This window comes from Panthera uncia (genome assembly GCF_023721935.1).
Source record: "Panthera uncia isolate 11264 chromosome E2 unlocalized genomic scaffold, Puncia_PCG_1.0 HiC_scaffold_19, whole genome shotgun sequence".
NCBI lineage: Eukaryota > Metazoa > Chordata > Mammalia > Carnivora > Felidae > Panthera > Panthera uncia.
Window position 1 is genome coordinate 7,415,382 of NW_026057588.1, and position 26,563 is coordinate 7,441,944.

The 26,563-nt window shown below is 53.8% G+C and overlaps 3 protein-coding genes across 12 annotated transcripts in view; 2 read left to right on the forward strand and 1 right to left on the reverse strand.

The window, feature by feature from the left end:
• Positions 1 to 3,678, reverse strand: ATF5 (activating transcription factor 5). The gene is given in 4 exon segments (XM_049622006.1): positions 1 to 663; positions 665 to 1,037; positions 1,972 to 2,268; positions 3,594 to 3,678. Coding segments are annotated over 3 exon segments (843 nt in total). The 5' UTR covers positions 2,150 to 2,268; positions 3,594 to 3,678; the 3' UTR covers positions 1 to 371.
• The window catches only part of IL4I1 (interleukin 4 induced 1), a 37,162-nt gene continuing 13,543 nt past the window's right edge, over positions 2,945 to 26,563 (forward strand). For 6 of the 8 annotated variants that reach the window (XM_049622000.1, XM_049621992.1, XM_049621998.1 and 3 more), the window contains exon 1: positions 3,582 to 3,671. The gene's annotated coding sequence lies outside the window, so the exon portion shown is untranslated. Of the gene's footprint in view, positions 3,032 to 3,581; positions 3,672 to 17,357; positions 17,444 to 26,563 lie in introns of those variants that run through there. The other 2 variants (XM_049621994.1, XM_049621993.1) reach the window with 2 other exon arrangements.
• Positions 2,947 to 26,422, forward strand: NUP62 (nucleoporin 62). 3 transcript variants are annotated; one of them, XM_049622004.1, is made up of 2 exons: positions 2,947 to 3,031; positions 24,577 to 26,422. In XM_049622004.1, exon 2 carries the CDS (start codon positions 24,641 to 24,643, stop codon positions 26,222 to 26,224), a length of 1,584 nt encoding a protein of 527 aa, XP_049477961.1. In that variant the 5' UTR covers positions 2,947 to 3,031; positions 24,577 to 24,640; the 3' UTR covers positions 26,225 to 26,422. The 3 variants fall into 3 exon arrangements, with proteins under 3 accessions (XP_049477961.1, XP_049477959.1, XP_049477962.1); XM_049622002.1 differs by lacking the exon at positions 2,947 to 3,031 and adding an exon at positions 3,588 to 3,671; XM_049622005.1 differs by lacking the exon at positions 2,947 to 3,031 and adding an exon at positions 17,356 to 17,443.

Below are 26,563 nucleotides of genomic sequence, written 5' to 3' on the forward strand. Positions count from 1 at the left end.
TATTATACGGGGGCCATTAAGACCCTCCCTGGCTCACATCCCCAGGGGGCTCCCCTTGTTCCACATTCATTCTGCATAGCTTCCTGGCCTCACTTCCCTGATTGAGAGACCAGGGTTGCAAGCTCCCCGTCTCTGGGCCCCCAGCCCCCCAGCTGTTACTTGAGAAGTGGAGATGTTGAGTAAGGCCAGACATTCCAGGATTCTGGGTGGGAGAAGGGGGGCAAATTTAGAAATGGACGAGAGCAGTCAAAGATAAAAGGAGAGGGAGGGGGAGATAGTCAGAAAGGGGATGGTGGGATCCTCCGGCCCCAGCCCCAGAAATAGAGGTGAGCCAGAGATGAAGGCCAGTGCCCCTACAGCCCAAAGCCCCTCTAGCTGTTCCGGGTCCTCTGGCTCCGAGCCTTATACACCTCAATGAGCAGATCCTTGACATACTGGATCTCGCGCTCTACCGACTCAGCCCTCTCCCTCAACTCCCGGTTTCGAGCCTCCAGCCCCTGGCACTCGCCCTCCAGGGCCTCGCCCTCTGCCCGCTTCCTCTGGCGGTACCTCAGAGCTGCTGACTTGTTCTGGTCTCTCTTCTTTTGCTTGCGGTCCCCCCGGGTGGTGGTAGGATTCGGGTAGGGGGCCGGGCGAGAGGCTGGAGGTGGAGGGGGGGGGGGCCTGCTGTGGTGGGGGCAGGGATGCCGACCCTGAGTCTCCTGGCCCGGCCTCACTGCGGCAGTAGATAGCCAGCAAGTCAAGGGTATCCAGAGCAGGGGGCTGGGGGAGGTCAAAGGTGGGGAGGGGGAGTGGAAGAGGGAGGGAGGGCGCTGGTGGCGGCGGCTGAGGCAGGGGGGAGGATGGTGGGAGGAGTGGTGCATCAAGGAAGAAGTCTTCTATCTGTTCCAGCTCCTTCTTGAGGAGAGAGGCCATGGCCTCCAGGTCAGGTGGGGGGGGGGAGGGTGGGGGGAGGGCACCTGGGGGTAAGGAGGGTTCCAGGGGCAGGAGGGCTGTAAAGTCCACCCGCTCAGTCATCCAGTCAGAGAAGCCGTCACCTGGAGAATTGGAGGAGGGACATAAATTTCCTTGAGTTCCCGGTCTCCTGCCTCACCTGGTGCTCATTCGCGTCGGCTTCATTCATCCCATTCACTGAGTGACACCACCTACGAGCCAATCGGTCAACCGACCAACCCGTGAATCATCAGACCCCTCAAGAAACCAGCCAACAAATCAAACATCTAACCAACCAGTTAACCAGCCAATCAACTACCCACCAGTTGGCCAACCAATCAACTAAGTGAATGAAGCAGTCAACCAACCAGTCAACCTATTAAGCAGCCAATCAATGGGTCAGTCAACCAACCAATGACCCAAACAACAAAACTCAACCAGCTAGATCTTCAACCATTCCCAAATAATCTTTACTAACTACCCTACGTCCATAGTTTCTGATTTACTCTCCATCCCTAAAGACAAACTAGGTCTCACACACACAACACACCCGTCTCATCTTTAATTCATTAATTATTGAGAACAAACCATGTGCCAAGCGTTTGGAAAACACTAATGAGTAAAATAACCCCTGCCCCAGGGCCTCTGCGTATGCCGTTTCCTCTACCTGAAAAGCTCTTCCTTTGGGTCTTATTCCTTCCCAGCCTTTAGGTCTCAGCCAAAATGTTACCTATATGTTTCCTCGCTACTCGCTGTAAACTAAGGCTGTGTTTTTATTTTTTTGGCTCAGCTACTGTTTCCCACTTATCCCAATATATCATCACTTAATTTGTCTTTTGTCTGCCTCCCCACTAGTGTGTGAGTTCCGGGAAGGCAGGGATCATGTCGGTCTTGTCTCAGCTGTATCCCCCAGCACCTAAAACATGACCTGGCTTATTACAGGTGCTCCGTAAATATTTCTTGAGTGAATAAATGAATTCTTCTCCCCTGTCCCCCATGCCCCAGCTCACCCCACCTCCATTCTCCACCTGTCCTTACCTGCCAGGGGCTCTCCTCCCCCTGGGAGCCCGCCCTCCAGGGCTCCCCCAAGGATTTCATAGGAGCCGAGGGGGGCAGGGGCCAGGGGGAGTTTCCCATAGTCTACGAGCCAGCCCAGACCGCTAGCTGGGAGCAGGGCCCTGTCCAGCTCCAGCCCCAGGGTCGCCAGGAGTGACATGGCTGCAGCACGGGCTCTGGGCACGGGTCGCAATGAAGAAGGCTGAACCAACAGCTAGGAGGCGGCTCTGGAAGTTGCTCAGCGGGGCAAAGACAGGCACCAAGGTGAAAGTGGAAGACCTACATGTGAGACAAAAGTAGGCAGTGTCAGAGGCTATCCACGGCCAAAGTCACAGGGAAACCAAGCCACACCCCCATGTCCCCAGGGTCTTCCCTTCCCCCTTCCAACTAGGCTCGAGACTGCACCTTGCCCTCGCAGAATTCTAAACCAATGCTTTCTTTCCCCAAATCTCTGAGCCCCACCCACTCCCAAGGGAATTCTCTTTAGCCCTCACTTACTTTCCTTTAGAATATCCAAGCCCCACTCCTTCCAATATAGAAACATAATGGTCTCCCAGGGGAATTTCCTTAAGCCCCTCCCAGCCCCCCCCCCGCAATTATTCAACTTCATAAAAAACTCAATCCCACAATTTTCTTCCAGCCACACCCCTTCTTTAGGCTCCACCCTATCCCTAGATGCAAGCTCGAATCGGTTCTCAGGGGAATTGCCCCAGCCCCGCCCCTTTGTCAACGTTGAACACCAAGTCCCACTCTTTCCTTTCAACTTAGCGGTGACCCCCTCTAGCCCCGCCCCCATATTTACCTTAACCCCACCCCTTCCCGACGATTCCCCCGAAGGCCCCGCTTTGTCTCCTATTGAAACCCCACCCCTCAGCGATGTTTGCTTAGCCCCGCCCCTTCTCACAATGGGTTCCCCAAGGCCCCACCCTTTGCAACCAAGGTGATCCTAGCTCCACCCCCTTCTTAACAGGTTGCCTCTAAGCCTCGCCTTACGCCCAATCTAAATCAGTCCCCCTCCCCCGAGCGGGTGCCTGAGTCAAAGGTAAGTTGTGCTGTGCGCCTGAGCAACACGGAGCGGGAGGGTGGAGGGGCCGGCAGAGAACAGCTCCCCACCCCTGACCCTTCCACACGCGGCTCTCTAGCCGAGGGCCAAAGCGCATGCTCCGCCACCGAGCCAACTGCTCTTACGCCTGCGGGGGATCGGGGGGTCAGTGCGCATGTGCCGTTGCTGCCGTCCGCCCTTCACACAGAAATGCGGGCTCTGGTGGCTCGTGCACGTGAGCAACCGCTCGCGGACAGACTTGCTCAAGTAGATGGTGGGTGGGAGACAACTCACCCTCTCTAGGGGCTAGTGCGCAGGCGCACCTGCACACAGGCCATCTTTAAACACCAACATTCTCAAGAACGCACCCTTCCCCCCATCGGCCCAAATGCGCATGCCTGGCCACGCGCCCACGGCGCGTCTTTCCTCTTCTGCGCTTGCGCGACCGTGATTCCTCACTCTCGTCTCCCCACCCCACCCCCACGAGACCTGGTCGAGAAGGCCGCGAGCTTCGAAAGGGCGGGAAAGGCGGTTGGAGAGGGAGGGGCGAGCGGTTACTCACTCCATGGCTGTGGAACAGAGAGGCGGCGGCGGCGGCCTCCGCTGAAGAAAGAAGGCGGTAGCGAAGAGCGCGAGCGCGGTGAGCGCAGAGACGGGCCGGGGCACGGAGGGGTCGTGGCTACAGAGCCATGGCCAGGGCTATGCGGGCGGAGATGGCGTCGCGGTAGTCTGAGGAGAGATAGTGATCTGAGGATGGGGAATGAGGCGGCCCCGGGGACTGGGGACAGATATACCGCGGGTGGCGCAGCACGGCCCGCCAGGATCCTTCCGCGCTCCGCCCCACCCCACGAGGTCCCAACCGGGGGGCGGGCCTGGTCCCTACCTCTCGGGGATCCTGGGATCCACTCCCCTCCTCCTCCCGACCCCTAGAGTTCGACCTTTCCCTTCCTCCTATTTGGGGATCCACCCTCCTCATCTTTCCTACCCCGGGGGTTCCGAGCCTCCCTTTCCTCTGACTCTGAGATCCAGCCGCCCCCCGCGATTTTCTGGATTCGGTCCCCTTGTCCCCTTCCCCCCCCCCCCCCCCCCGACCTGCACCAGTTCACTTTTCCCCCTGCTTCCCGAATTTCCGGCCAGCCACACGCTAGTGTCCTCATCCCCCAACTGCCCCACGCTAGGAAAAGGAAACCTCTTTGTGGGTTAGAGTCTGGCGTGAGTCACGATGAGATCGCGCGCCTTTCAAATCTCAGACCTTCGAGGGTGGCAAGTGACAAGGTCTCTAGTCTCATAGATCGGGGACTAACTACCTGTAATGAGGAGGATTAATAAATCAGGTATACCTGGTGAGGTTGTTTGTGAGAATCAAATAGGTCGATGCCTGTGAAACCGAGAGCCGGGCTCTTATGTACCTGTTCAGCGTATTTTATTTTATTTTTCAACGTTTTTTATTTTCATTTTTATTTTTCAACATATTTTATTTTTAGTAGGAACCCTTAGCCCTTCCTCCCGCTCTGGCAAAAGCCCCGGACATTTGAACATCCAGCATGTGCTAGTAGGTCACTCCTTCAAGGTCTCAGTAATTTCCAGCCATCCCCACCCTTCCCATTGTAGATGATGGACGCTCAGCACATCCCTGCGTGGGGTGCAGAGAAGCTGGCATCATCACCGTAACTGCCTTTTCTCCATCCTCTTACTCTCCATCAGCTTATTTCTCCATCAAGTCTTATCCTTAGCACTTCTTTCAAAAGGTCCTCTGCTTCAGCTGTCCCCCAGCCCTCCCGGATCAGTTTCCCAAACCTGCCGGAGATAGTGAGATCTGCACTTCCCTTTACTAAACAGAGGGGCTTCCTGGCCATTCCCTTCCTGTGCAGTAGGCCCTCCACTAGCCCAGGTGGTTTTGGGTCTTTGCTTCAGAAACCCTTCCCCACTTTGCATCTGCCCACAGCAGGACACCTGGAGTTCAGCTTTCATCGCTTGTGAGGGTTATGAGATCCAAAGAAAGCGGGGGAACCCTGAACTTGAGAGGTATCTGGGAATGAAGACGTGCAGGCTTCTGTTACATGCAGGAAATCCTTCTTGGGATCGGACCACTTTCACTTAGAGCACTAGCTGTCCACTCTGCCAGTGTTTGAGGACTTGACCTACATGATTACCTGGGGAGCGCAGAGTCGCAGTTAAGCACAGACTGTGGCGCTAGGTCGTTGGGTTCAAACCCTGACTCTACCCCACTTATTAGCTTATTGGCAATTTCGCTTACTTCCCTGTGCCTCAGTCTCCATGAATAGTACCAGAATAAAGTATGAAGTTTAGTTCATAGAAACATAGCAATATACATGGCAGTTTGGAGTGCCTACTTCTTGGGTGCCTGACTGGCTCAGTTAGTAGAGCATGCGACTTGATCTTGGGGCCGTGAGTTCGAGCCCCACATCAGGAGTAGAGTTTGCAAAACAATAGTGCCTACATCTTAGTACTGTTATGAGGATTAAATAAATTCAGGTCAAGCACTTAGGTTAGTGCCTGGCAAGCAGGTGCTACATAAGGAGTGGTGGTGGTTGTTACTGAGGCAGCTGTGTTTTATCCCCACTGCTAAGCAGTAAGTGCTTTAAAAGATCGCCCAGCCTTTTAAGTGAGACTTAAGGACCGACTTTCCTTCTACTTCTCAGTATAGATATTTGAGCCATAGGTAGGATTAGGACGGACTGCTGGCAGAGAGTCGTGTCCCCCCACTACCCGCCAAAGTCTGAGTTTTTTTCTGAAAAGATGTCCTATGATATACATGTGGACTAGATCTACAGAAAAGTCACAAAGATAGTACAGAGAGTTCCCATGTACCCCTCATCCAGTTTTCCCCCTCGTTGACATCTAACATTACTGTGGTACATGGGTCACAACTAAAGAACCCACATACATAAGGGGGTTTTAAAGTGCATGCTTTATTCTCATTTCACTAGCTGTTCTTCATGCTGTTTTTTTGTTCCAGATGCCGTATCACATTTAGTCGTCATGTCTCCTTAGCCTCTGGTCTCTGCAGCAGTTTCTCAGACTTTCCTAGTCTTTTCATGATCTTGGCGGTTTTGAAGAGTTGGTCATTCTATAGAATATTCCTCAATTTGGTTTTGTCTCGTAGACTGGGATTATGGGTTTTTGAGAGGGTGGCCAGGTAGGATATTTGTTAATTACTGGACATGAACTTGCTTAGTATGGGAATCATGTTGCCGGCTGCATGCCACATATGCTGACTGAGGAGACATTGGGGCAGGGACCCTGGTCCTCTTGTCCCAGCCCCTTGCAGCTTTTTCTCTCCCTAGCTGTTGGATCTCACCCGGTTCAGCCCTGGTGCCAGCTGTCCCATCAGACATCAGATTCCTACTGAGTGGGTGCCAGTTCAGCCCTTCCCGGTGTATTCTAATTTGTGACTGGTGGGTCATCCATGGCCACCTGTGAACCCCGGCCTTGGCACCCCAAGCCCTCTCCTGTACCTCCTCTTGACCCCAGACCCATGGCACCTCCAGGACTCAAATGCCGCTGCCTCCCCAAGACTTGGAGTCTTGCACGTGGGTCCAGGTGCCCCAGTCCCTTCAACTCCTGAGCTGGGGCTGGGAGCATGGGCGGGGCTTCTGGGGACTCTTTTTCAGTGCGGAGGAGCCAGGCTTGGGGAGTGCAGTGGTCATTGCAGGCAGGTTGCATCACCCTGGCTCTTTGATGGGGAGGGGGAGTGGGGGGATTCTCTGGGGGCCCTGGCGCACCCGGCAACAGTTCCTGGTTAGCCAGGCCCTAGAGGCCTGGGTTGGGGAGGGGCCCCGGCGCTGCGAGGGAGGGAGAAGGAGAGCAGCCACCTATGCGGGATCCCGAGTGTCTGAGACCAGTGTTGAGAAGAGGCCTCAGCTCACAGGCGACCTGCTGGTCCTGCAGGGGGCAAGACTGAGGCCCTGAGAGGTGAAGGGGGTTGTGCGCAGTCACTTCGCTAGTTAGAGCCCAGGCCTCCACGATACCGCATAGCTTTCAAGACCCCACAAGCCCCAGGGAGAGCCTGTCTTCTTTAGGCTCTGTGAGGTCCCTGACCCGCAGTCCAAGGCCTAGGCTGCCGGGAGGCCGCCTCATCTAGACCTTCACCTCAGGTTTGCCGCTGCTCACGATTGCCAAATTCCATCGATTCCAACCTGTTCCCATCTTCCTGCCCTAGTGGAGGCCCTCCTCACCAGCCACCCCTCGCTGTTTCCCAATCAAGGTGACTGGGCCTGGCATGATAGAAAAGGCACCCAGTTTGCATCAGACGGACCTAGATTCTCTCTGAAGAGCTGCTAGGGCAAGTACCGGGGTCATGCGGGCCCGGAAGGGGGCAGGAGTTGGAGGTGGGTGTCCTGGCAAACAAGGGCAGGAGGGCCAAGGCCAGCCCGGTTGGGGAAAGGACGGTACAGGGGCCAGGCATGCAGAGCATAGGTCCGCCACGTGGCCTAGTAGCTCAGAGTCCTCGGGAGCCCTTCCGCTGCTCCTGCAGTGTCTCCCTCGGCAGAAGCAGCCACGGCCCTTCAAGCCTGGGTAGGCCCCACATGGCTGTACTGGCTCCGGCACCCTCGGTGCTCGTCTTCTGTGTTTGTTTCCTGTGGCTGTTGCAACAGACCATCATAAACACAGCGGCTCAGATCAACACACTTTCGTTCCCTTTCACTTCTGAAGACCGAAAGTCTAAAATAGGTTTGTAGGGCCGTGTTCCTTCTGGAGGCTCAAGGGGAGAATCCATTTTCTTGCCTTTTCTAGAGGCGCCTGTGTTCCTCAGCTCATGGCCCTTCCCGCATCACTCTGACCTTTGCTTCTATCATCTCCTCTCCCATTTTCTCCTTTGATCCTCTTGCCCTCCCACTTACATTACATTAGGGTTTGTGATTACATTAGGGTTCACCCAGATCATCCAGAATATCTGCATTCAGGATCCTCAGTTTAATCATATCTGCAGACTCCCTTTTTCCAGGTAGGGTAATCTGTTCACAGGTTGTGGGGACTAGGATGTAGACCTCTTCGGAGAGCCATTTTCCAGCCTATCACACCTCCCAAGGGAGCCTATTTTCTCATCTGGAAGATGAAAGCTAGGGCCAGCCCTAGGGTGCCCCCTCCTGTGCCCACAGGGACTGGCTATAGGAAGAGGACTGGGCAAACTGGAGGTAGTTGACAGCCTAGTGCCCAGAGCTCAAGATGCCATCACTTACTGAACTGTGGCCTCCAGCAAGATACCGGGCCCTTGTGTGCTGCAGTGGTCTCATCACTAAAGTAGGGACAATAACAGAACCCTCAGAGGGCAGTGGTGCAGACAGATAATACACGAAAAGGCGTAGAACAGTTCCTGGCTCAACGAACAAGCCTCTCCTTAAACGCAAAGGGCCTGTGTTCAGGAGAGGCCAACAGAGCCCCTGGGAAACCCCAAAGGCACCTCAGGGGTGACCCCACCTTGCAGTGCAGAGCTGCTGATTTTATGAAGTTGGAAATCGAGCATTTCCTGTGAGATCCAAGTTTTAAAAGTTGGCAAGTGATTGAGAGAAACTCCAAGGAACCATGAGTGTGGATGAGACTCAGGCTGCGGGTCCTCCCTGACCTTTGGTTCAGTGATTTCCCCCTCACCCTCCGATCTGTAATCCTTGCTTCCCAGAGCGGAGAACAAAAAGAACCAAGTACTTCCATTCCAGAGTTGCCGAAAGTTGAGACCACATCACTCCCTGCTGAACTGATCAAGATTGAGAAAGAGCAGGGCCTTGCTCAGCCCCAGCCCCATGTAGAGTCGAGAGGACAGTGTTTGTGGGGAGCAGGGAGGGAGGCCTCTCAGGAATTGTCATTGAGGGTCAAATGCCTGCTACAGAGGGGCTGGTGTCTTACTCCCCCGTCTGTTCCTCGTCTGTCCGCGCCTCATGCCAGAGGCTGCCAGGAGCACCTATAGTTGAACATCGGGTTTCTTGCCCTCCACCACTGGGTCCCTCGGGGCATCTCAGTAAGTGGGTGTTATGGAGAGCTTCTTATGGGAGCTGGGTGGGGTTAGGTAGCTTTGGGAAGGGTTCGGGAAGCAGGCTTGGCTCTGGATTGGAGGCTGGGCAGCAGAGGCAAGTCCGGGACTGGGTATCTCCACTTCATCTAGAGACAGGAGGAGTGAGCCCAGCTAATGCTATGGTTAAGGTAAGAAGCTCCCGTCTGCTCTGAGCCAGGAAGGGGATTTGGGTCATTTTTGTGCTTTGGACAAGGTTTGTGCATCTGTCTGTGTTGAAATAGGATTCCAGAGTGGTCTTGTTCTGTCTCATCCACCACAGTCGGAGTGGCCCTGCCTGGTGTTCTTTGAAGTTCTGTCTGACGGGAGCGAGCCAGGGCCTGGCTTTTCCTTTCTCAAAGCAAACGTGCCCATCCTTCCAAATGGGGAAAGAGAGGTGGAGAGTCCCTGCCATGTGGTGGGTCACACATGCAGAGTCCCCACAGGGCTGCTTGAGCACAAAGGAATATAGCAGGACCTGAACCCAGCCGGCACTCGGGATGGCCAGTTGTAGTGGGAGCTGCGGGGAGCAAGAGAGAGGCTGAGGCAGAGGCCGAGGACCACAACAGGAATGCCTCATAGGTCCCCATGAATGTGGGGACTGCCCGATGGAGAGCACTGGGTCAGCGCCAGCAGAGCCCCGCTCTGAGTTCAAGAGCCCTTTGCCTTTCTCCTCTGCCAGCGCCCGCCCAGAGCAGGGACAGGTTCCCGAGGTGGGGGCAGGAAAGAGCAGCTAATGCCCTTCTTAGCTTCTAGCCTCTGGGAGTCTAGCCCGTGGCTGGGGAGGTAGACAGCACTGAATTGGATTCAGAGTGAAACCTGAACAAGTCTGGAAGGTGATGGAGATGCCCCGGATGTCCTTAGAGAATGGGGAGTGCTAGAGATGGCACACGGTGTGGAAGGTGGACACAATGTCACGTTGGAGAGGCTAGTGAGTGATTAGCAGCTCAGCTCTGGGATCAGATAGCCTGGGTCTGTCCTGACTACCTGTGTGACTTGGAGTAAGTTACTAAAGTTCTCTTGGCTTTAGCTTGCTCCTCTGTAAAATGGGGTTTTGAATAATTCCCACCTCATAAAGTTGGCAGTCGGTGCAGGTAAAGCACTGCCAACAGCCCGGCACATAACGAATGTCCAGAAATATTAGCATGGCGATTGATACCCAGAGGCGGGTAGGTGTGATTGGTTTCTAGTTCTCAGAATCGAGGCCACCTTTCCCGCCCCCCTCACTTCTGGTGGCTTTCACTTGGTTCCCAGAGAAACCATCTCCATGGCAACTGTCTCTACCACAACGTGGCCTGGGCCTTTTCCTCCCCAACCAGTGACATCACTGCCTCTCCCTCGAGATGCTGGTGTTGATTACAGGGATTGCGCTGGGGAGGGAGCACAAGTGTGTGCGATTCTACACACACACACACGCATACACACACCCACGGTGCTCTTAGAGTCCCTCTCCAAGTCTGAATGTCCTCTCTATGCCTAACTGCATGTCTCAAGGAGTCCCTGATGGCCTCACAGCTGAGGGCATTTCAGATCCTGTCTGGAAACTCCTCTGCCCAGTCCCTGCCCTCAAGGTAAAGTCAGGACTGAGTCTGGCCACTGCCTACTTCTGCAGGCTCACTTCTGCCCTCCCAACCACTTCGTGGCATCTCATACCTATTGGTTAGTTTATTGGCTTTTATTGAGGTATTGTATAATGCACATCCATTTATTAACGTGAACAATTCAGTGGTTTTTAGTACATTCACAGAGTTGTCCAGTCATCACTATAATCTAATTTTCAAACATTTTCATCATCTACCCCCAAAACCCCATATCCATTCATTAGTATTCTCTCCCCATTCCCCCATCCCTCAACCCTAGGCAGCCACTGACCTGTCTCTACATTTGCCTTTCTGGACATTTCATTGGAATGGAATCATGTCATAGAAGGTCCTTTGGCTTTCAAGGTCTATCTGTTTGGTAACATATATTAATACTTCATTGCTTTTAAAGGCTGAATAACATTCCATTTTATGGATATACCACATTTTGTCCATTCATCGGTTGGTGGACATTTGGGTTGTTTCTACTTCCTGGCTATTACAAATAATGCGTGTACAAGTTTGGGGTGGACATATGTGTTCATTTCTCCTGGGAGATACTTAGGAATGGGATTGCTGGATTATAGGATAATTCAGTGTTTAACCTTTTGAGGAATTGCCAGGCTCTTGCACAGTGGCTGGGCCATTTTATATTCCCTAGCAGTGAATGAGGGTTCCGGTTTTTCTACATCCTCGCTAACACTCCTTGTCCATCTTTATTACCATCCTATGGGGTCTGACCTGGTATCTTCGTTGTGTTGTGATTTGCATTCCCCGGTGGCCAATGATGATGAACATCTTTTCCTGTGCTTATTGGCCATTTGTGTATTTTCTCTGGCATCTTGTGGTTTTAACGTAGGGTGTTTAACACTGTTCCGTAAGGCAGCAGGCCCTTGCCTGTCCGACCATTTGCCTGGAATGAGGTATTGATCTAACCCCTCCCTACCCCAACTCTTCCATGTTCCTCAAAACTGTGCTTAAATATCCTTTTTCTTCTCTAGGAGGGTTTCCCTGGCCCTCCCCTTACCCATCCCCCAGGTGAAGGTAGTCATCTCCCCTAGGTTTCCAGTAGGTTCTAAGTCTTTTATTTTTTTGTGGGGGTCGGGGGGACACAGGATCCAACGCGGCCTCTGTGCGGACAGCAGAGAGCCTGATGTAGAGATCGAACCCATGAACCATGAGATCATGACCTGAGCCGAAGGCAGACGCTTAACTGACTGAACCATCCAGGCACCCCTTTAAATTAAAAATAAAATTTTTTTTTTTTTAATACTCATTTTTGAAAGAGAGACAATATGAGTCTGGGAGGAGCAGAGAAGGGGGCTGGGCACAGAATGCAAAGCAGGCTCCAGGCTCTGAGCTATCAGCACAGAGCCCAGTGTAGGGCTTGAACACACAAACTGAGATCATGACCTGAGCTGAAGTCGGACACTTAACTGACTGAGCCACCCAGGTGCCCCTAAAATTTTTTTTTTTAATGTTTGTTTACTTTGAGAGAAAAAGCAAGTGAGAATCCCAAGGAGACTCTGCACTGTTAGTAGAGAGCCCAACCCAGGGCTCCATCTCATGAACTGTGAGCCACCCAGGTGCCCCAAGACCTTATTGTATTCATCTTGACTTTGAAGTTCACGCTGACATTGGACAAGTTACTTAACTCTAAAAGGGAAATACTAATGGTACCTGTCTCATGGTTGGAGTTCATATACAAAAAGCACCTGGCACAAAGAAACTCCTGGATGCCATTGACATCCATTTAGTGCCATTGACAACCATTTAGTGAGTGCCTGCGATGGCCAGCAACCATTGCTAACACTGGGAATACAGCAGTGGAAGTCACAGACAAAAATGCTGCCCCTCATGTAGCCGACATCCTAATGGAGAGACAATAAATGAGATCCGTGAGGTCAGTATATTATTTCAGATGGTGCTAAGTTCTAAGGATAGCCAGGGAAAACCTCACTGAGTAGGTGATCAAAGGCTGAAGAAAGTAAAGGAGTGAACCGTGGGGACACTTAAGGGAGAGCATTTCAGGAGACGGGACCAGCAAGTGCAAAGGCCCTGAGGCAGGAGTACTTTAGGCCTCAAGAACAGGTGGGATTGGAGTTCAGTAACGGAGGCAATGAGAGTACCTTTTGCCTGTTGGGAATAATGCTCCTGTGAATATTTGTGTACAAGTTTTTGAGTATCTGTTTTCCATTCTGGTAAGTTTTTTTTTCATATTTAAATATCACTCTGGGTTTCATGAAAATGGTAGCCATACCATATATTACTGTCATTGTTTGCCCAGCACAGGGTCTGTCCTGTTCTACATCTTAGTGGACTTAGTGCCAACACATGCTGGCATATAATGAGTGCTGAATGGTGCTTTTTTTTTTTTTTTTTTTTTTTACTTTGAAAGAGTGAGTGCTTGAGTGGGGGAGGGACAGAGAGATGGGGAGAGAGAGAATCCCAAGCAGGCTCCGTGCTGTCAGTGACAAGCTTGATGCGGGGCTCGATGTCACAAACCATGAGATCGTGACTTGAGTCGAAACCAAGAGTCAGATACTTATCGGATTGAGCCACCCAGGCGCCCCTGAATGGTTAGTGCTTTTATCATTTTTTAGTAAATGCAGTTGGTACATCAGATGGGTGGGACTTTCCTAATCTCACGTGCTGGCAAGTTGTAGGGAAATGATTCTCTTTAGGAACTGCCAGTCAGGATAAAAACAGGTATAGGCAGGTCGGAGGGCAATTTGGTCATCCCCAGTAAAACCAAACTGCAAGTGTCCACAGCCAGCAACTCTGCTTCTGGAGATCATCCTGGAAAAATGCACCTGTGCCAAAGGTGTGAATGAGCATGCTTGTTGCCATATTGTTCAGGAAAAGAAAAATCGGAGTCATTTCATTTCCTCAGGCTCTGAATGCACACACAAGTTTGCAGATAAAAGATATGCGACAGCTTTTAACAGCGGTTACCTCACAGGTGTGGGCACCAGGGTGGAGCGTAGTGTTAAGAGAATCTTAGCTTTGTTGGTGATGTGCAAGACATTATTTTAAAGGAAGGACTGATGTATTAATTCTGTAGTTAAAATATGAATGTTAAAAATGCAGCTAGGGGCCCCTGGGTGGCTCAGTCGGTTAAGCATCTGACTTCAGCTCTGGTTATGATCTCACAGCTCATGAGTTTGAGCCCCACATCGGGCTCTCTTGTCGTCAGCATAGAGCCCACTTAGGAGTCTCTGTCCCCACCCCACCCCTCCCCTGCGCACATGCTCGCGTGTGTGCACTGTCTCTCAAAAATAAACATTTTTTGGGGGGCGCCTGGGTGGCTCGGTCAGTTAAGCGTCTGACTTCAGCTCAGGTCACGATCTCACGGGCCGTGAGTTCTAGCCCCACGTCGGGCTCTGGGCTGATGGCTCAGAGCCTGGAGCCTGCCTCTGATTCTGTGTCTCCCTCTCTCTCTGCCCCTCCCCCGTTCATGCTCTGTCTCTCTCTGTCTCAAAAATAAATAAAACGTTAAAAAAAAAAAGAAAAATATTCAAAAATAAACATTTTTTAATGCGGTTAGAAAAAAAAATCTTTCAATAGAAGAGAAACAAAATATACTAAGAATTGTTCTAAAATCTTTCTTAAAATTGACTCTTCTTTTGTTTCCTGACTTCTTTTCCGTGCATGTCTTAACCTGATTTGCTTTCCCTATGGGAAAACTGCTGTTTTTCCTGCCATGTGAGCTCCTTTGGATGTAGTTATGGGTGTTGGAGTAAAGGAGAATGTAACTGCTAATTAGCTGGGTAGTGCTCTCTTAGGGTAAACTAGTATTTTCAGGGGAAGGAAGGGAGGAGAGAGAAGGTTGGGAATATCGAATCCAAGAAGCATTTAGGTACCAGCTGGAGGCAGCCCACAGGAGCAGGCAGCTGAGGCAGGATGTCGTTGCCTCGGCCAAGGTGGTTCCCCTCTTGAGAGCCTGTTTCTTCCTCTCTCCAGTGAGGATAATAAGCCTGCTTAAGAGGAATCCTAAGATCTAGTAAGTGAAAAATGAACAGCACGTCCGGCACATGACATTTTGTGTGCGAAGGGGTAGAGAGCTCACTGAATTTGCTTAAATGAATCAGAAGTCTGACAAGCGGCACAGGAGACCTAGCCACGTTTCTCCAGGGAGGAGAGCTGGTGGCTGTGGGGACAGGGGAAGACGGAGACCAGGGTATTTCCCTTTCGAATGTAGAACCACGTGAACAGACTGCTCGCAAAAAGAATTTTAAAAATTTCTAAAACAGCCATCACGTCGGTGGGTAGAGAAATGGAACACGTGTGACAAAGCTTCCGTAGCAGTTAGCATGCAGGGACATTTAGGGACCTGGTCAGGGCATTCCGCCTGGGAGAAGGAAGAGACAGGCAGCAGTGAGACAAGCAGTGAGGCTTTCCACCGCTCCTCCCCCTGAAGAGCAAACAGAGGGACAGACACGCCTTCTGCTTGTCATCTCCTCACAGGTGTCTAATATTTAACACAAGTTCGATACACCTGGGGGTGGAAGGGCCTCGAGCGTGCTGGTCTTCAGGGAGGGGCGGGCTGGAGGAAGTTAGGACCAGAATCCCAAGCGGCCTAAGGAGGTGAGAGGTGGGTGTCTATCCTGCCCTCTCTGTCGGGACACCATGTACTGCGGAGAGAAAGGCCTCTAGGCAGTGGCGAGCACTGAGGTTTCCCTGCTGCCCATTTCGCTTAGGAAGGCATCCCTGCCCCTCCCAGAGGCTCCGTTTCCTGGTTTCCTGCACCCGGGGTTGGCCGTGCCCACCAGGCAGGGCGGTTGTGTAAGAGCCGAAGAGTGACCGGACCCCGACCGCCACCCTCCTTCCCAGCCCCCCGCGGGGTGGGTGGGGGTCCTTCAAAACAAGATCCTGTGACACAGAGCCCTCCTGTGGCTTCATACTGCACCCCAGTCTGGCCGCACACCCCCTCACTGCTGCCTCTTCAGCCTGGAACAGTGGAGACTCTGTCTTGGTTACGGTCTGCTCAGCGAGCTGCTCTGTGCTTATCAGTTGATTTCCATTCCCGTAGGGTAGGCTCTGTGAGCTCACCTGTTCCCTGTGGGTTAGAGGGGTTTTCTTTGACTCCGAGAGAGAGGGGAACCGATTCAAGAGAAGTTTAAGAAGCAGAGTTGGTGGACTTGGGGTGAGTGGCCGACGAACGCATGTTGGTGAGACAGCCCAGGGGAGACGTTTGTGGGGGGCGGGGGCAGCAGACTGGACGGGGAGTTCCTGCACTGATGCACTTGGCAAAGGCTCCAGCCGGCGTTTGAGCCTCAGTGGGGACCAGATTTCCCTGGCTGCGCCCATGGGGGCCAAAGGCGAAGGTCCCTTCAGTCTCTCATTTTCCCCCTTTTCTCTCCTGCTCCCCTTGATTCTTCTCTGGTTTCTGTGCCTGTGATCACACTTCCTGCAAGTTCTTAACTTGCTAATTGTCTTCCTTTTCTTTTTCTTTCTTTCATTCATTTTATTTTAAATCTCCACCCGGGAGATAACAGAGTCTCCCCATTAAATTGCTAATTTCTTGGGGGGAAAGGGTGGCTCCCACCCAGATGGCTCATCCTTGCTTCCTGGGCGCCACCTGGACTTGGCGTTGTTGGCAGCACCACCAGGTGGCTGTGGGCCGAAATGTCAGGAGCATCTGTTCCAGTTGCTCCCGGAATAATAAGAGAGTAGCTTTTCCTGGGCCCCAAGAGTGTACCGTGTGGTTAGTGCCTGAGGTGGATCAGACAGTTTCATCTTCACAGAGACCACATGATTCATGAGCTATAACCCCCATTTTTCACATGAGGAAACAGGCATGGTGGTGAGTTTAGAATCTAAGATCCCAGGGTTAGGAGTGGAGAAGCAGGGGCTCTGGCAGGTGGGCTGCAGAGCCTTGCCAGGTGACTCGTGGAAAAGGACGAGCCAAGGCCCCTGTCCTCAGAGTGCACAGAAGTCCACGGTCTGGACATTTTTTTTTTTTAAGTTTGTTTATTTTAGAGAGACAGAGCGTGAGCAGGGGAGGGGCAGAGAGAGAGGGAGACACAGAATCCAAAGCAGGCTCCCGGCTCTGAGCTGTCAGCACGGAGCCCAGTCACTCAAACTCACGAACCGCGAGATCATGACCTGAGCCGAAGTCAGACACTCAACCGACTGAGCCACCCGGGTGCCCCCACAGTTTAGACCTCTAATGACCCCTGCTGACCTACTGCTTGCAGTCCCTCTCCTGGCCCATCAGTGGACTAGAAAACCCTGGACTCACAATCCCAAGCCTCACCGAGGAGCCCTGGGAAATAGAGCCCTTTGGCTTGACTTATTGCTGCCCCAAATGAAGTGGAGTAGAACAGGTGTAAAGGAGGGGACAGCCGCTATCTCTACCCCAGTGGGGTGAGCCTGGTGTGGAAGGGTCGGTCACTTAAGCTTCTGAGGTGAGAAGACGAAGGCCAGCTTTAGGATCAGAAAAGGAAGCGGCATCATGGCTTTGTCTCTGCTAGATGGACTAGAGGCAGTTTGCCTCTGTGACCTGGCCCCCAGCTCCCCCTGCTCCCGCCACAGCTATAGAGCAGCTGCCTGTATGTGTGTCAGTCCTGCGGTGACCTGTCTGCCCAGAGAACCTCACTCATCCTTCAAGACTTCATTCTGACCTCTCCTCCTCCCATGTTCCAGACAGAACAGCAGGACTTAGCTCCAGAAAGCTCTGGATTCCCATTTTGGGACTGGTGTTTGCTGCTGTGTGACCTTGAAGAAGTCCCATCACCTTTCTGATCCTGTTTCCCATCCAGAAAGGATTCGTCGGGCTGCTACCTAGTATTTCTGGCCCAGTACCATGACAGGTGGCACTCTGTAAGTGGTAGTTCTGAGTTACCAGGTAGTCGGTCACAGTCACTTACGGAGCACCTGCTGCATGCCGGCCACCGCTCTAGGTGCTGGGGATAACCACAGTGAACAAAAGCCAGAAATCCTGTGGGCGGACACCATCACCATTATGAGCCCACCTTGGTGCCCCCAGGCCACCTTTCCCTCCCTCTGTCACAGATGGCTTGTTGCTGGGTTTCATACACATCCACACCGCTGATGAGGTCGCCCCAGCAGCAGAGGACATCCTGATTCTCAGAATCGCAGCTGCATGTTCTTTTCCCACCGGCTCCCCAGCTGCCGGGGCCCAGCGACTGCAGCAGCCTCCCGCCTTGGTCCTGATGCACAGAGGCAGACCTGCCCTGGCCCTGTCTCCTCTCGCTCTAGCCCTTTTCTCGACCCCAACTCTAGGATGTGTTTCCCAGCCATGTATCTAGATTGAGGCCATCCTGTTCTCTCTCCCCTATTCCTCTGTCCACTTCCTATTGCTGTCGTAACAAACGATCATAAACTTAGTGGCTTAAAACAACACACGTTTATCCTCCTACAGTTCTAGAAGTCAGAAATCTGAAATGGGTCCACAGGATCTCATTCCTTCTGGAAACTCAGAGAGAATCCATCTTTTCTATCTTCTGGAGACCCCCTACATTCCTTGGTTTGTGGCCCAAGCCCTGTCTTCAGAGCCAGCAACACAGCATCTCTCGGAATTTTCTTCCCATGGTCACACCTCCTTCTGACTCTTCTGCCACCTCCCGTTCCACCTAAGGACCCTTGTGATTACATTCAGGGCCCATGCTGCCATCCAGGGTGATCTCCCCATCTCGAAATCCTTAATTTAATCACACATGCAAGGTCCTTTTTTGCCATGTGAGGTCTCCTATTCACAGGTTCTGGGGCTAGGGGGCTGGACACGTATGAAGGCCATTATTCTATCACATAGACACGCCCCACCTCCCCCCATTGCCTTCTCAATCCTTCCATTCCTTTCAGTCCAAGGCTGAGGTTTCCCCCTCCATATTCATTCCCAAACACCCCTGTTTCAGATAGAGGAAAGGGGCTGGGACAGGGAGGGAGAGAGTCCCAGGTGCAGGGACAGTGGCCCCTGCACCTTAACCACACTGGCTGCCTGTCGTCATGTCCCACCCAGGACTTTGTTGTAGCTCTTCCCTCGGTGTGACTCAGTCAACCCCTTTGCCCCCGTGCCGCCACCGTGTTCCCCTTTCCCTGCCCCACTTTTGCTTCCTCCATAGTGCTTAGCCTATTCTAGCATGCTGTATAATTCCTTTGTGAAGTTCGTTGTTCTCCTGTCTCCTTGGCTGGAATACAAGCCTCATGAGAGTAAGGAGCCTCTGTCTCAGTCACAGCCATAATCCCAGGGCCTCGAACGGTGCCTGGACATAGCAGGTGCTCACAAATATCTGTTGTATGAGTGAATGTTGCACCGCAGAGAGTTTGGTTTGTCTCCGTTGTCATCCCTGTACATAGAATAGGGCTGAGTAAGTAATAGAGTAAATAAATTAGACAATCTGAGTTGGGATTTGGAGTGGCAAAGGAACTGCACAGGTCAGGTTAGTGGACCTGAGTGAAGTTGGAGGCGGTGGCAGAGAACGGTGGTCTTCAAAGCCGGGGCGGGGGCTGGGGGTGGTCAGAATCTCGGGCTCTCCTGGGCTGTGAGGGCAGACGGATGTGGTGTGAAAAACAAGGACAGATGCAGGGCAGGCCGCTCTGTCACCGACTCCCTCGGTGACTTCGTGGCAGCCCCTCCTCACTCCGGGCCCACTTGGGCGTCACGTCTGTGGCCATCTAGCCCTCAGCACCTGGCCCAAGCACTGTCCGCTTCTCTTGTAGGGAAGTTTGCCCGTTTGGTGAAAGTGGAAAAGTCTTGAAATAGTGTATGTTTTTCAGACACGTTTGTGAGAAACTCCCAAGGTCCTGGTCTTGGTTGACGGCCTCGTTAACTGGGACAGCCCCGCACAGCCATCACTCCATTTCTTTACATTTCCCAAACCGCGGTTCTCTCTCCTCTGTCCTCAGAGTCCTGGCTCTGGCTTCTGGCCTAGACCATCACCCCGGCCTCTCCAGTCCGTTCCCCACACGTAGATCTGCGATGTTAGTCTCCCTACCCGTGAAGTGCCTCCCTGGCTGCCTCGAAACCAAGTTTGAGGCATCAGCATGTCATTTCTTGACCAATAGCTCCCGTCACGTGGTGCTGTACACACACTGTGCACCGTGGTCCCCAAGACCGCCCTTGTGTTCACTGATTAGTTAGAAGGACTCCTAAAACTCGGCAAACCCGTTAGATTTTGCCCCTGTCACGGCAAAAGGGAGATGAGAGTCCACAAAGGTAAAAGATGCACAGGGCAGAGTCTGGGAGAGACCGGGTGTGAGCTCCCGCTCGTCTCCCAGTGGAGCTGACCCGACAGCCCCGCGCTTGGTTCTCCAGGCACCATTGTGTGACCACACACGTGGAGCGTTGCCCTCCAGGGATGCTCCCCTGAGCCCTGGTGCCAGGACCTTCACACAGGCACGGAGCATCTGTGTGACTGATCTTCGTCACTTGGTCTCCGGCCCCTGCCGAGGGCAGGCTGGCAGGATGCTCTGGGGGCTTGGAGGTTATCTCCCAGGAGCCAGACACGGGCCAGTCTTTTCTTTGGATAATCCGGGCCTCCCGAGTCCACCCTTCACTGTGTGCACAGACACGCCTGCGGTTTCAGCCTCTCTGTGCCCGCGACCAGGCCCTTCTCCCCTCCCGCCTGGCCGATCCTGGCTGATCTCGCATCTCCCCTCCACACTCAGTTCCAGGAGAGTGCTCCCCAGAGCCCAGGCCAGCGTGAGGACCTGTCCTTGCTCGTACAACACGCGACCCGGTCCTGTCCCTGCCCGGTGCCCTGGTACTGAAGGTCACGTTTGGCCACCTCAAGGACGAGGGCCATGGCTTAAGTAACCTCTGGGCCTCACTCTCCTGGCTTAGGAAAGGGACCTGCTTTCAGGAGTAAATGAGCAATAAGACATCGAAAGTGCAAAGCGTGGGGCCGAGTCGGCGTGTGTTTGCCACTGCGAGTAGCTCCTGGCTCCTGTACAATCAGAAACACGTGAGGCATTTAATAAATGGTGAACCATGAAGCCACAAAAGCCCCCCACGGAAAATTGTTTTTCTTTTAGTTTTTTAACAGCTACAGAGACCTTTTTATAAATGCTCTTGTGGAAAAATTTAGCTGCAGCTTATTCATAGAAGCTCTGTGGGGCTGAGGTCTTGAGAACTGAGACGCGTAGGTGGTAGCTGTTCGGAGGCTGTTGGCCGCCAGTAACCCGAACGGACCTGGCTTGACACGGCACTTGAGTGGGGAGCTGGGCTCTCATGAAGAAGGGGTCCAGTGCGGGGCGCCGGAGGCCCTGGGGGCTGTGGCGGGAGAGAAGGGACCTTTCCCAGAACCCCCCGGAAGAGCTTTATAAAAATGCCACGGCCGGGGCGCCGCCCCCAAGAACCTGCCCCCAGAGGTGCTGATGGGCAGCCAGCCAAGGTCCCCAGGCTTAGACCAGGCAGCCCCGAGGTCCTCTCCTTAGAGGCGCGTGTCTATGCGGAACAGGAGAACGGAATGGCAGGCTCTGCCAGGAAGGCAGAGGGTGCAGTGGACGTTGGAGAGGGGCAGCCGCCACAGGTTTCTTCAGACCCGGGCCACAAGAGGATCCCTGGAGACCCTTGCAGAAGTAAAACTGGTCCTGAAGAGGGAGAGGGGAAAGGAATCGGGACTTGGGGATGCCTTCCCTGGGCCAGGCACTTGGCTTCTCGGTTGTGACCTTGTTCTTCACGGTGGGAGGGGATTGTCCTCCTTACAGAGGGAGGCACTGAGGCTTGGAGAGGCTCGGGAATAACTTGCCCCAGGCCCCACGGCTAGCAGCGGAAGCATAGTTCGAACACAGGTCTTGAAGTCTGAAGAACCGACCTCGTGCCTCAGGACAGGGAGCTGTCTTGCCTCCGAACTACCTTTGCTGTCTTGGATGAAAGGGAAGTAAGAAACGCGGGTATTGGATGGAGGCTGGGGTGCAGAATAGCGTCCGTGCCCCAAAGCGGGGCTGCTTGCCCTGTGACCGGGTGCACCTGTTTGACAGGGTAGAACTAAAGAGGGGTTTACAGCCCAAGGCCAGGGTTCAGGGCCCACTGTGGGATAAGAATGGCCAAGTTACTTCCATCTGAGCCTCTCTTTTCCCATCTGTGCCGGGGGACAGTCATCCCGACCTCTCTGTAGGATCGGTGTGAAATTAGCTGGGGGTCTGGCTAGGGAGAGTGTACGTAGCACGGTGCCGGGCACACCTGGCTGCCTGGAAATCCCCCCGGGGTCTACATCTCGTGGCAGCCTACCGTGAATTCGCGTTAAACTTGAGGTCGGCCTCAACCCCCGCGTTTCTTTCAGAAGAACTTCTTTACAGCTGGGTGTTTGCGGCCCCTCCTGGGCTCCTTTTCTTCTTTCCTCACCAGCTTCCAGAGGCTGTCCCCAAAGTAAAACTTTCAAGCGTGTGCCTGCGCATGGCCGCAGTGATAACGAGCACCCTAACTTGCATCCCACGGATGCTGGCCTCGCTTCAGCCCAGTAGCTGCCGCCCCACTTTCCTGATAAGGGAACTGAGTCTCAGAGAGGTTTCCTGCCCCTCGTTTGAAACCGGAGCCCTAGGGAGCCACTAGGTCCTACCTCAGGTCTGTCAGATATTTTATGCTTTCCAACCGTGTTCTTTCCCCATGGCTGCTCTCACAAATTTACAGCAGCTTCGTGGCTTAAAATGACAGATTTATTTTCTTACAGTTCAGGAGGTCAAAGTCCGAATTCAGTCTCAAAAGGGCTAAAAGCAGGGTGTCAGCAGGGTACCTGCTGTCACCTTTTTCTAGCTTCTAGAGGCCTGTGTGTTCCCATGCTTGGGGCACTTCCTCTGCATCTCAAAACCATTAATTTAATCACACCTGGAAATTCCTTTTGCCGCACACAGCAGCATATTCCCAGGTTCCAGGGATTGGGGTGTGGGCATCTTCAGGGGGACCACATGGTTGATAGCACTTCCCATACTGACTCCACTGGAAACTATTCAGGGCTCCCACCACCTTCAGGGTCAGCTCCACCTCCCCACCTCGGTCTGGCCCCACCCCAACCCCAGTCACCTTTGAGGCAGGGCCAGCCTAGGGGAGGCTTGTTTAATTCAGTAACTCCATCTATCCTACTTGAGTTGTGATTTTAAAACCTGGCTGCATAAGTTCACTGGTTCCTCAGACTGAATCCACACCCTATAATTTGAGCCTCTTTGAAACACCAGGCTTATAGATTATGTCCCTCCATTGTACGGACAGAACAAACATCAAAGTAGAAAGGAGATGATGTAGTCCCACCACCCAAAGATGGGCCCTGTCCACATCGGTGTGTCTCCTTCCTGTGCTCCTTTTTTTTTTCTTTTTTTTTTATTTTTATTTAAAAAATTTTTTTTAATGTTTATTTATTTCAAGAGAGAGAAAGAGACACAGAATCTGAAGCAGGCTCCAGGCTCTGAGCCATCAGCACAGAGCCCAACGCGGGGCTCGAATTCATGAGCCATGAGATCATGACCTGAGCCGAAGTCAGACGCTCAACTGACTGAGCCACCCAGGCACCCCTCAAATTTTTATTTAAATTCTAGTTTGGTTAACATACATACAGTGTCACATTGGTTTCAGGAGTAGCATTTAGTGACTCAACACTTACCTGTAACCCCTGGTGCTGATCCTAACAAGTTCCCTCCTTAATGCCCATCAGCCGTTTAGCCCTTCCCGCCCTCCTTGCAAGTTCTGTCTTCCACAGCTGAGATCACACTGCACTAGTGATGCGCATTCTGCCCAGGTCCCTTTGTTGTCACTTCTTAGGTTTCTTGTGTGTCGTAAGAGTCTGTCAGTAGGTGTAACGCAGCTCTTCCCTTACACCGAAAACTTAATCAATCCCCTCGCTTGGTGTGAGAAAGTGCCCTGTTGTCCGGCACCCATACTGGGCCAGTAGAAGTCAGCAAACAGGCCCGTGGCCTGGGGTCAGCTCCTGGCTCCACCCCTTGCTGGCTGGGAGATCCTGGGCAAGTCACCGCAGCCCTCTGAGCCCCACTGTCGTCACCCCACTGTCTTGAGGACAGAATCCCTGTCTCCAGGTATTAGTGAGAGTGAGCGTCTGTGAGCAGCCCCTGCGTCAGCTAACAGGTGACTCTGCTTGGGTCTTTTTCAGTCAGAAATTGTAGAAATCTAGTCGGCTTAGACTGAACAGGGTTGTGCTGGCTCATGGAGCTTCTAAGGAAGATGGGGTGGGGCCTCTGAGTACGTGTAGATCCTCTGGGCACGTGATCACTTTCTCCCTCTCCCCACTGTCACTCTCTCTGGTGGCAGCTCAGCTGCAGATGGCCGAAAAGGAGGGGGGTGCCCCACATGTGCATCCTCTGTGCCCTACACCTGCAGGTGAAGGCCACCTCCTCTTGAGTGCCTGGAGAGCAGTCCCAGGGGAGGTCTGAGTTAGCCGACTGGGGTCTCCTGTCCACCCCCGAGTTAGAAGGAGGGCAGAGGGATGCGCCAACACGCCCTCCATCCTCCTAACAGGTCAGGGGTGTGCACAGATGGGACCTTCGCCACCTCAGGCCCTGCCGTGCAGCTCAGCTTTCTGGGGCCTTTCTGTGAGTCCAGAAGGGCAGTCAGCGTGGCACTCGGCCAGATCAGCCCACCGCCCACCACCTCCCACCTGTGGTTGGCACGGTATCCTGGGCAGCCGGTCCTCCAGGTGTTATTTTGTGTGCCCTCCTCGGGGCTGAGGTCAGCTCAGGTGCCTGCTCTTTGGCCTTCTCTTCCACGGCAGCGGATACTCCTGCTTGTGCTGAACCTGGCTGCGCACGGCCCAAGCACATCTAGCTCCGAGCACCTGACCCCCAGGGCACCGGCTTATGCTTCCGAATCTTTCTTTGCCAGTTTAACAGGGCCTGTCTGGGCTGTAGCCGGGAGCAGGGTGGCGAGCACGTATTATAATTATGCAAAGTCCCGCCACCCTCCACACGCTCCATCGTGCCATTGAGGTTGCCTTTCCCAAACTGCCATCTGATCATGTGACTTACTGTGCTTTGAAAATCTTCCCAAGGTTGCAGACACCGAGGGATTTGCTCTGGGAGTCAGAGTAGCCGCTGCCGCCGGAATCTGGAGCCATGAGCGGGTTTAATTTTGGAGGCACTGGGGCCCCCACAGGCGGGTTCACGTTTGGCACCGCAAAGACGGCAACAACCACGCCTGCTACCGGCTTCTCTTTCTCTACGTCTGGCACTGGCGGGTTTAACTTTGGGACTCCCTCCCAGCCCGCTGCGAGCACCCCTTCTACTGGCCTGTTCTCGCTCACCACCCAAGCTCCGGCGACACAGACCCCAGGGTTCAGTTTTGGAACCACAACTCCTGCTACGGGAGGAACGGGATTCTCCTTAGGGATCAGCGCTCCGAAGCTAAACCTGAGCAATGCAGCCGCCACCCCAGCCACTGCTCACCCTGGCGGCTTTGGGCTCGGCGGCAGCACCCTCACCAACACCGTCTCGAGCGCTGTCACCTCCAGCCAGAGCACGGCACCCGCTGGCTTTGTGTTCGGCTCCACCACCACCTCTGCCGCTCCGTCCACCACACCGGGGGGATTCTCGTTCATAGGCGGAAGCACGTCCCAGAGCGGGACCTCCGGTTTCAACATCGGCTCCATGGGGAGTTTGGCCCAGCCCACGGCACTGGGCGGACTGCCCTTCACTCCCGCCACTCCGGCAACCACTGGAGCAGGAGCCACTCAGCCAGCTGCTCCTGCACCCGCCGCGGCCACCACCAGCGCCGGGCCCACGCTGTTCACCTCGCTAGCGACCGCTCCAGCCTCCTCCACCACCACCGGGCTTTCCCTTTGTACCCCGTCGACCACAGCTGCGGCACCCGGGACCGGAACGCTGGGCTTCAGCTTAAAGGCCCCCGGGGCGGCTTCTACCTCCTCCACGACAACATCCACTGCCGCTGCCACCACTGCCACAGCCACCACCACGGCGGCCACCACCACCGCCGCCGGCTTTGCCTTGAATCTGAAGCCACTCGCACCGGCCGGGATCGCCAGCAACGCACCGGCTGCCGCGACCGTGCCTCCTGGCTCCGGTGCACCCACGGGGGCGTCCGCCAGTCCCGTGATGACCTACGCCCAGCTGGAGAGTCTGATCAACAAGTGGAGCCTGGAGCTGGAGGACCAGGAGCGGCACTTTTTGCAGCAGGCCACACAGGTCAACGCCTGGGACCGCACGCTGATCGAGAACGGGGAGAAGATCACTACCCTCCACCGCGAGGTGGAGAAAGTGAAGCTGGACCAGAAGAGGCTGGACCAAGAGCTCGACTTCATCCTGTCTCAGCAGAAGGAGCTGGAAGACCTGCTGAGCCCGCTGGAGGAGTCGGTCAAGGAGCAGAGCGGGACCGTCTACCTGCAGCACGCCGACGAGGAGCGCGAGAAAACCTACAAGCTCGCCGAGAACATCGACGCGCAGCTGAAGCGCATGGCCCAAGACCTCAAGGACATCATCGAGCACCTGAACACGTCTGGAGGTCCCGCCGACACCAGCGACCCCCTGCAGCAGATCTGCAAGATCCTCAACGCGCACATGGACTCGCTGCAGTGGATCGACCAGAACTCGGCCCTGCTGCAGAGGAAGGTGGAGGAGGTGACCAAGGTGTGCGAGGGGCGTCGCAAAGAGCAGGAGCGCAGCTTCCGGATCACGTTCGACTGAGCTGCCGGCCGTCTTCAGGGCCCGTGGGTTCCGAGGGTGTTGGGGGCAGTGGGCGCCGCGTAATTATTGTCTGGTTTTTGGTTGCCGTGAGTACTTGTTTGCTCCTTTCTTCCAAACGACTGTGCTGTTGAGAACAGTTCTGTGGTCTGGCATTTCGCATTAGTAAAAAGAGAAATATTCCAAGCACTCTGGTCCTGACAGCAGCCTAGTGGGTGTGGTTCCTTTTGTGTATCTTTTGCGTATCCCAGACCCCGTCACCTACAACAGCCACCCTCCCCATCCTTCCCGGCTCCAGCCAGGTGCTGGAGAAGTGCTGATTCGCACAAACACCATCCGTCT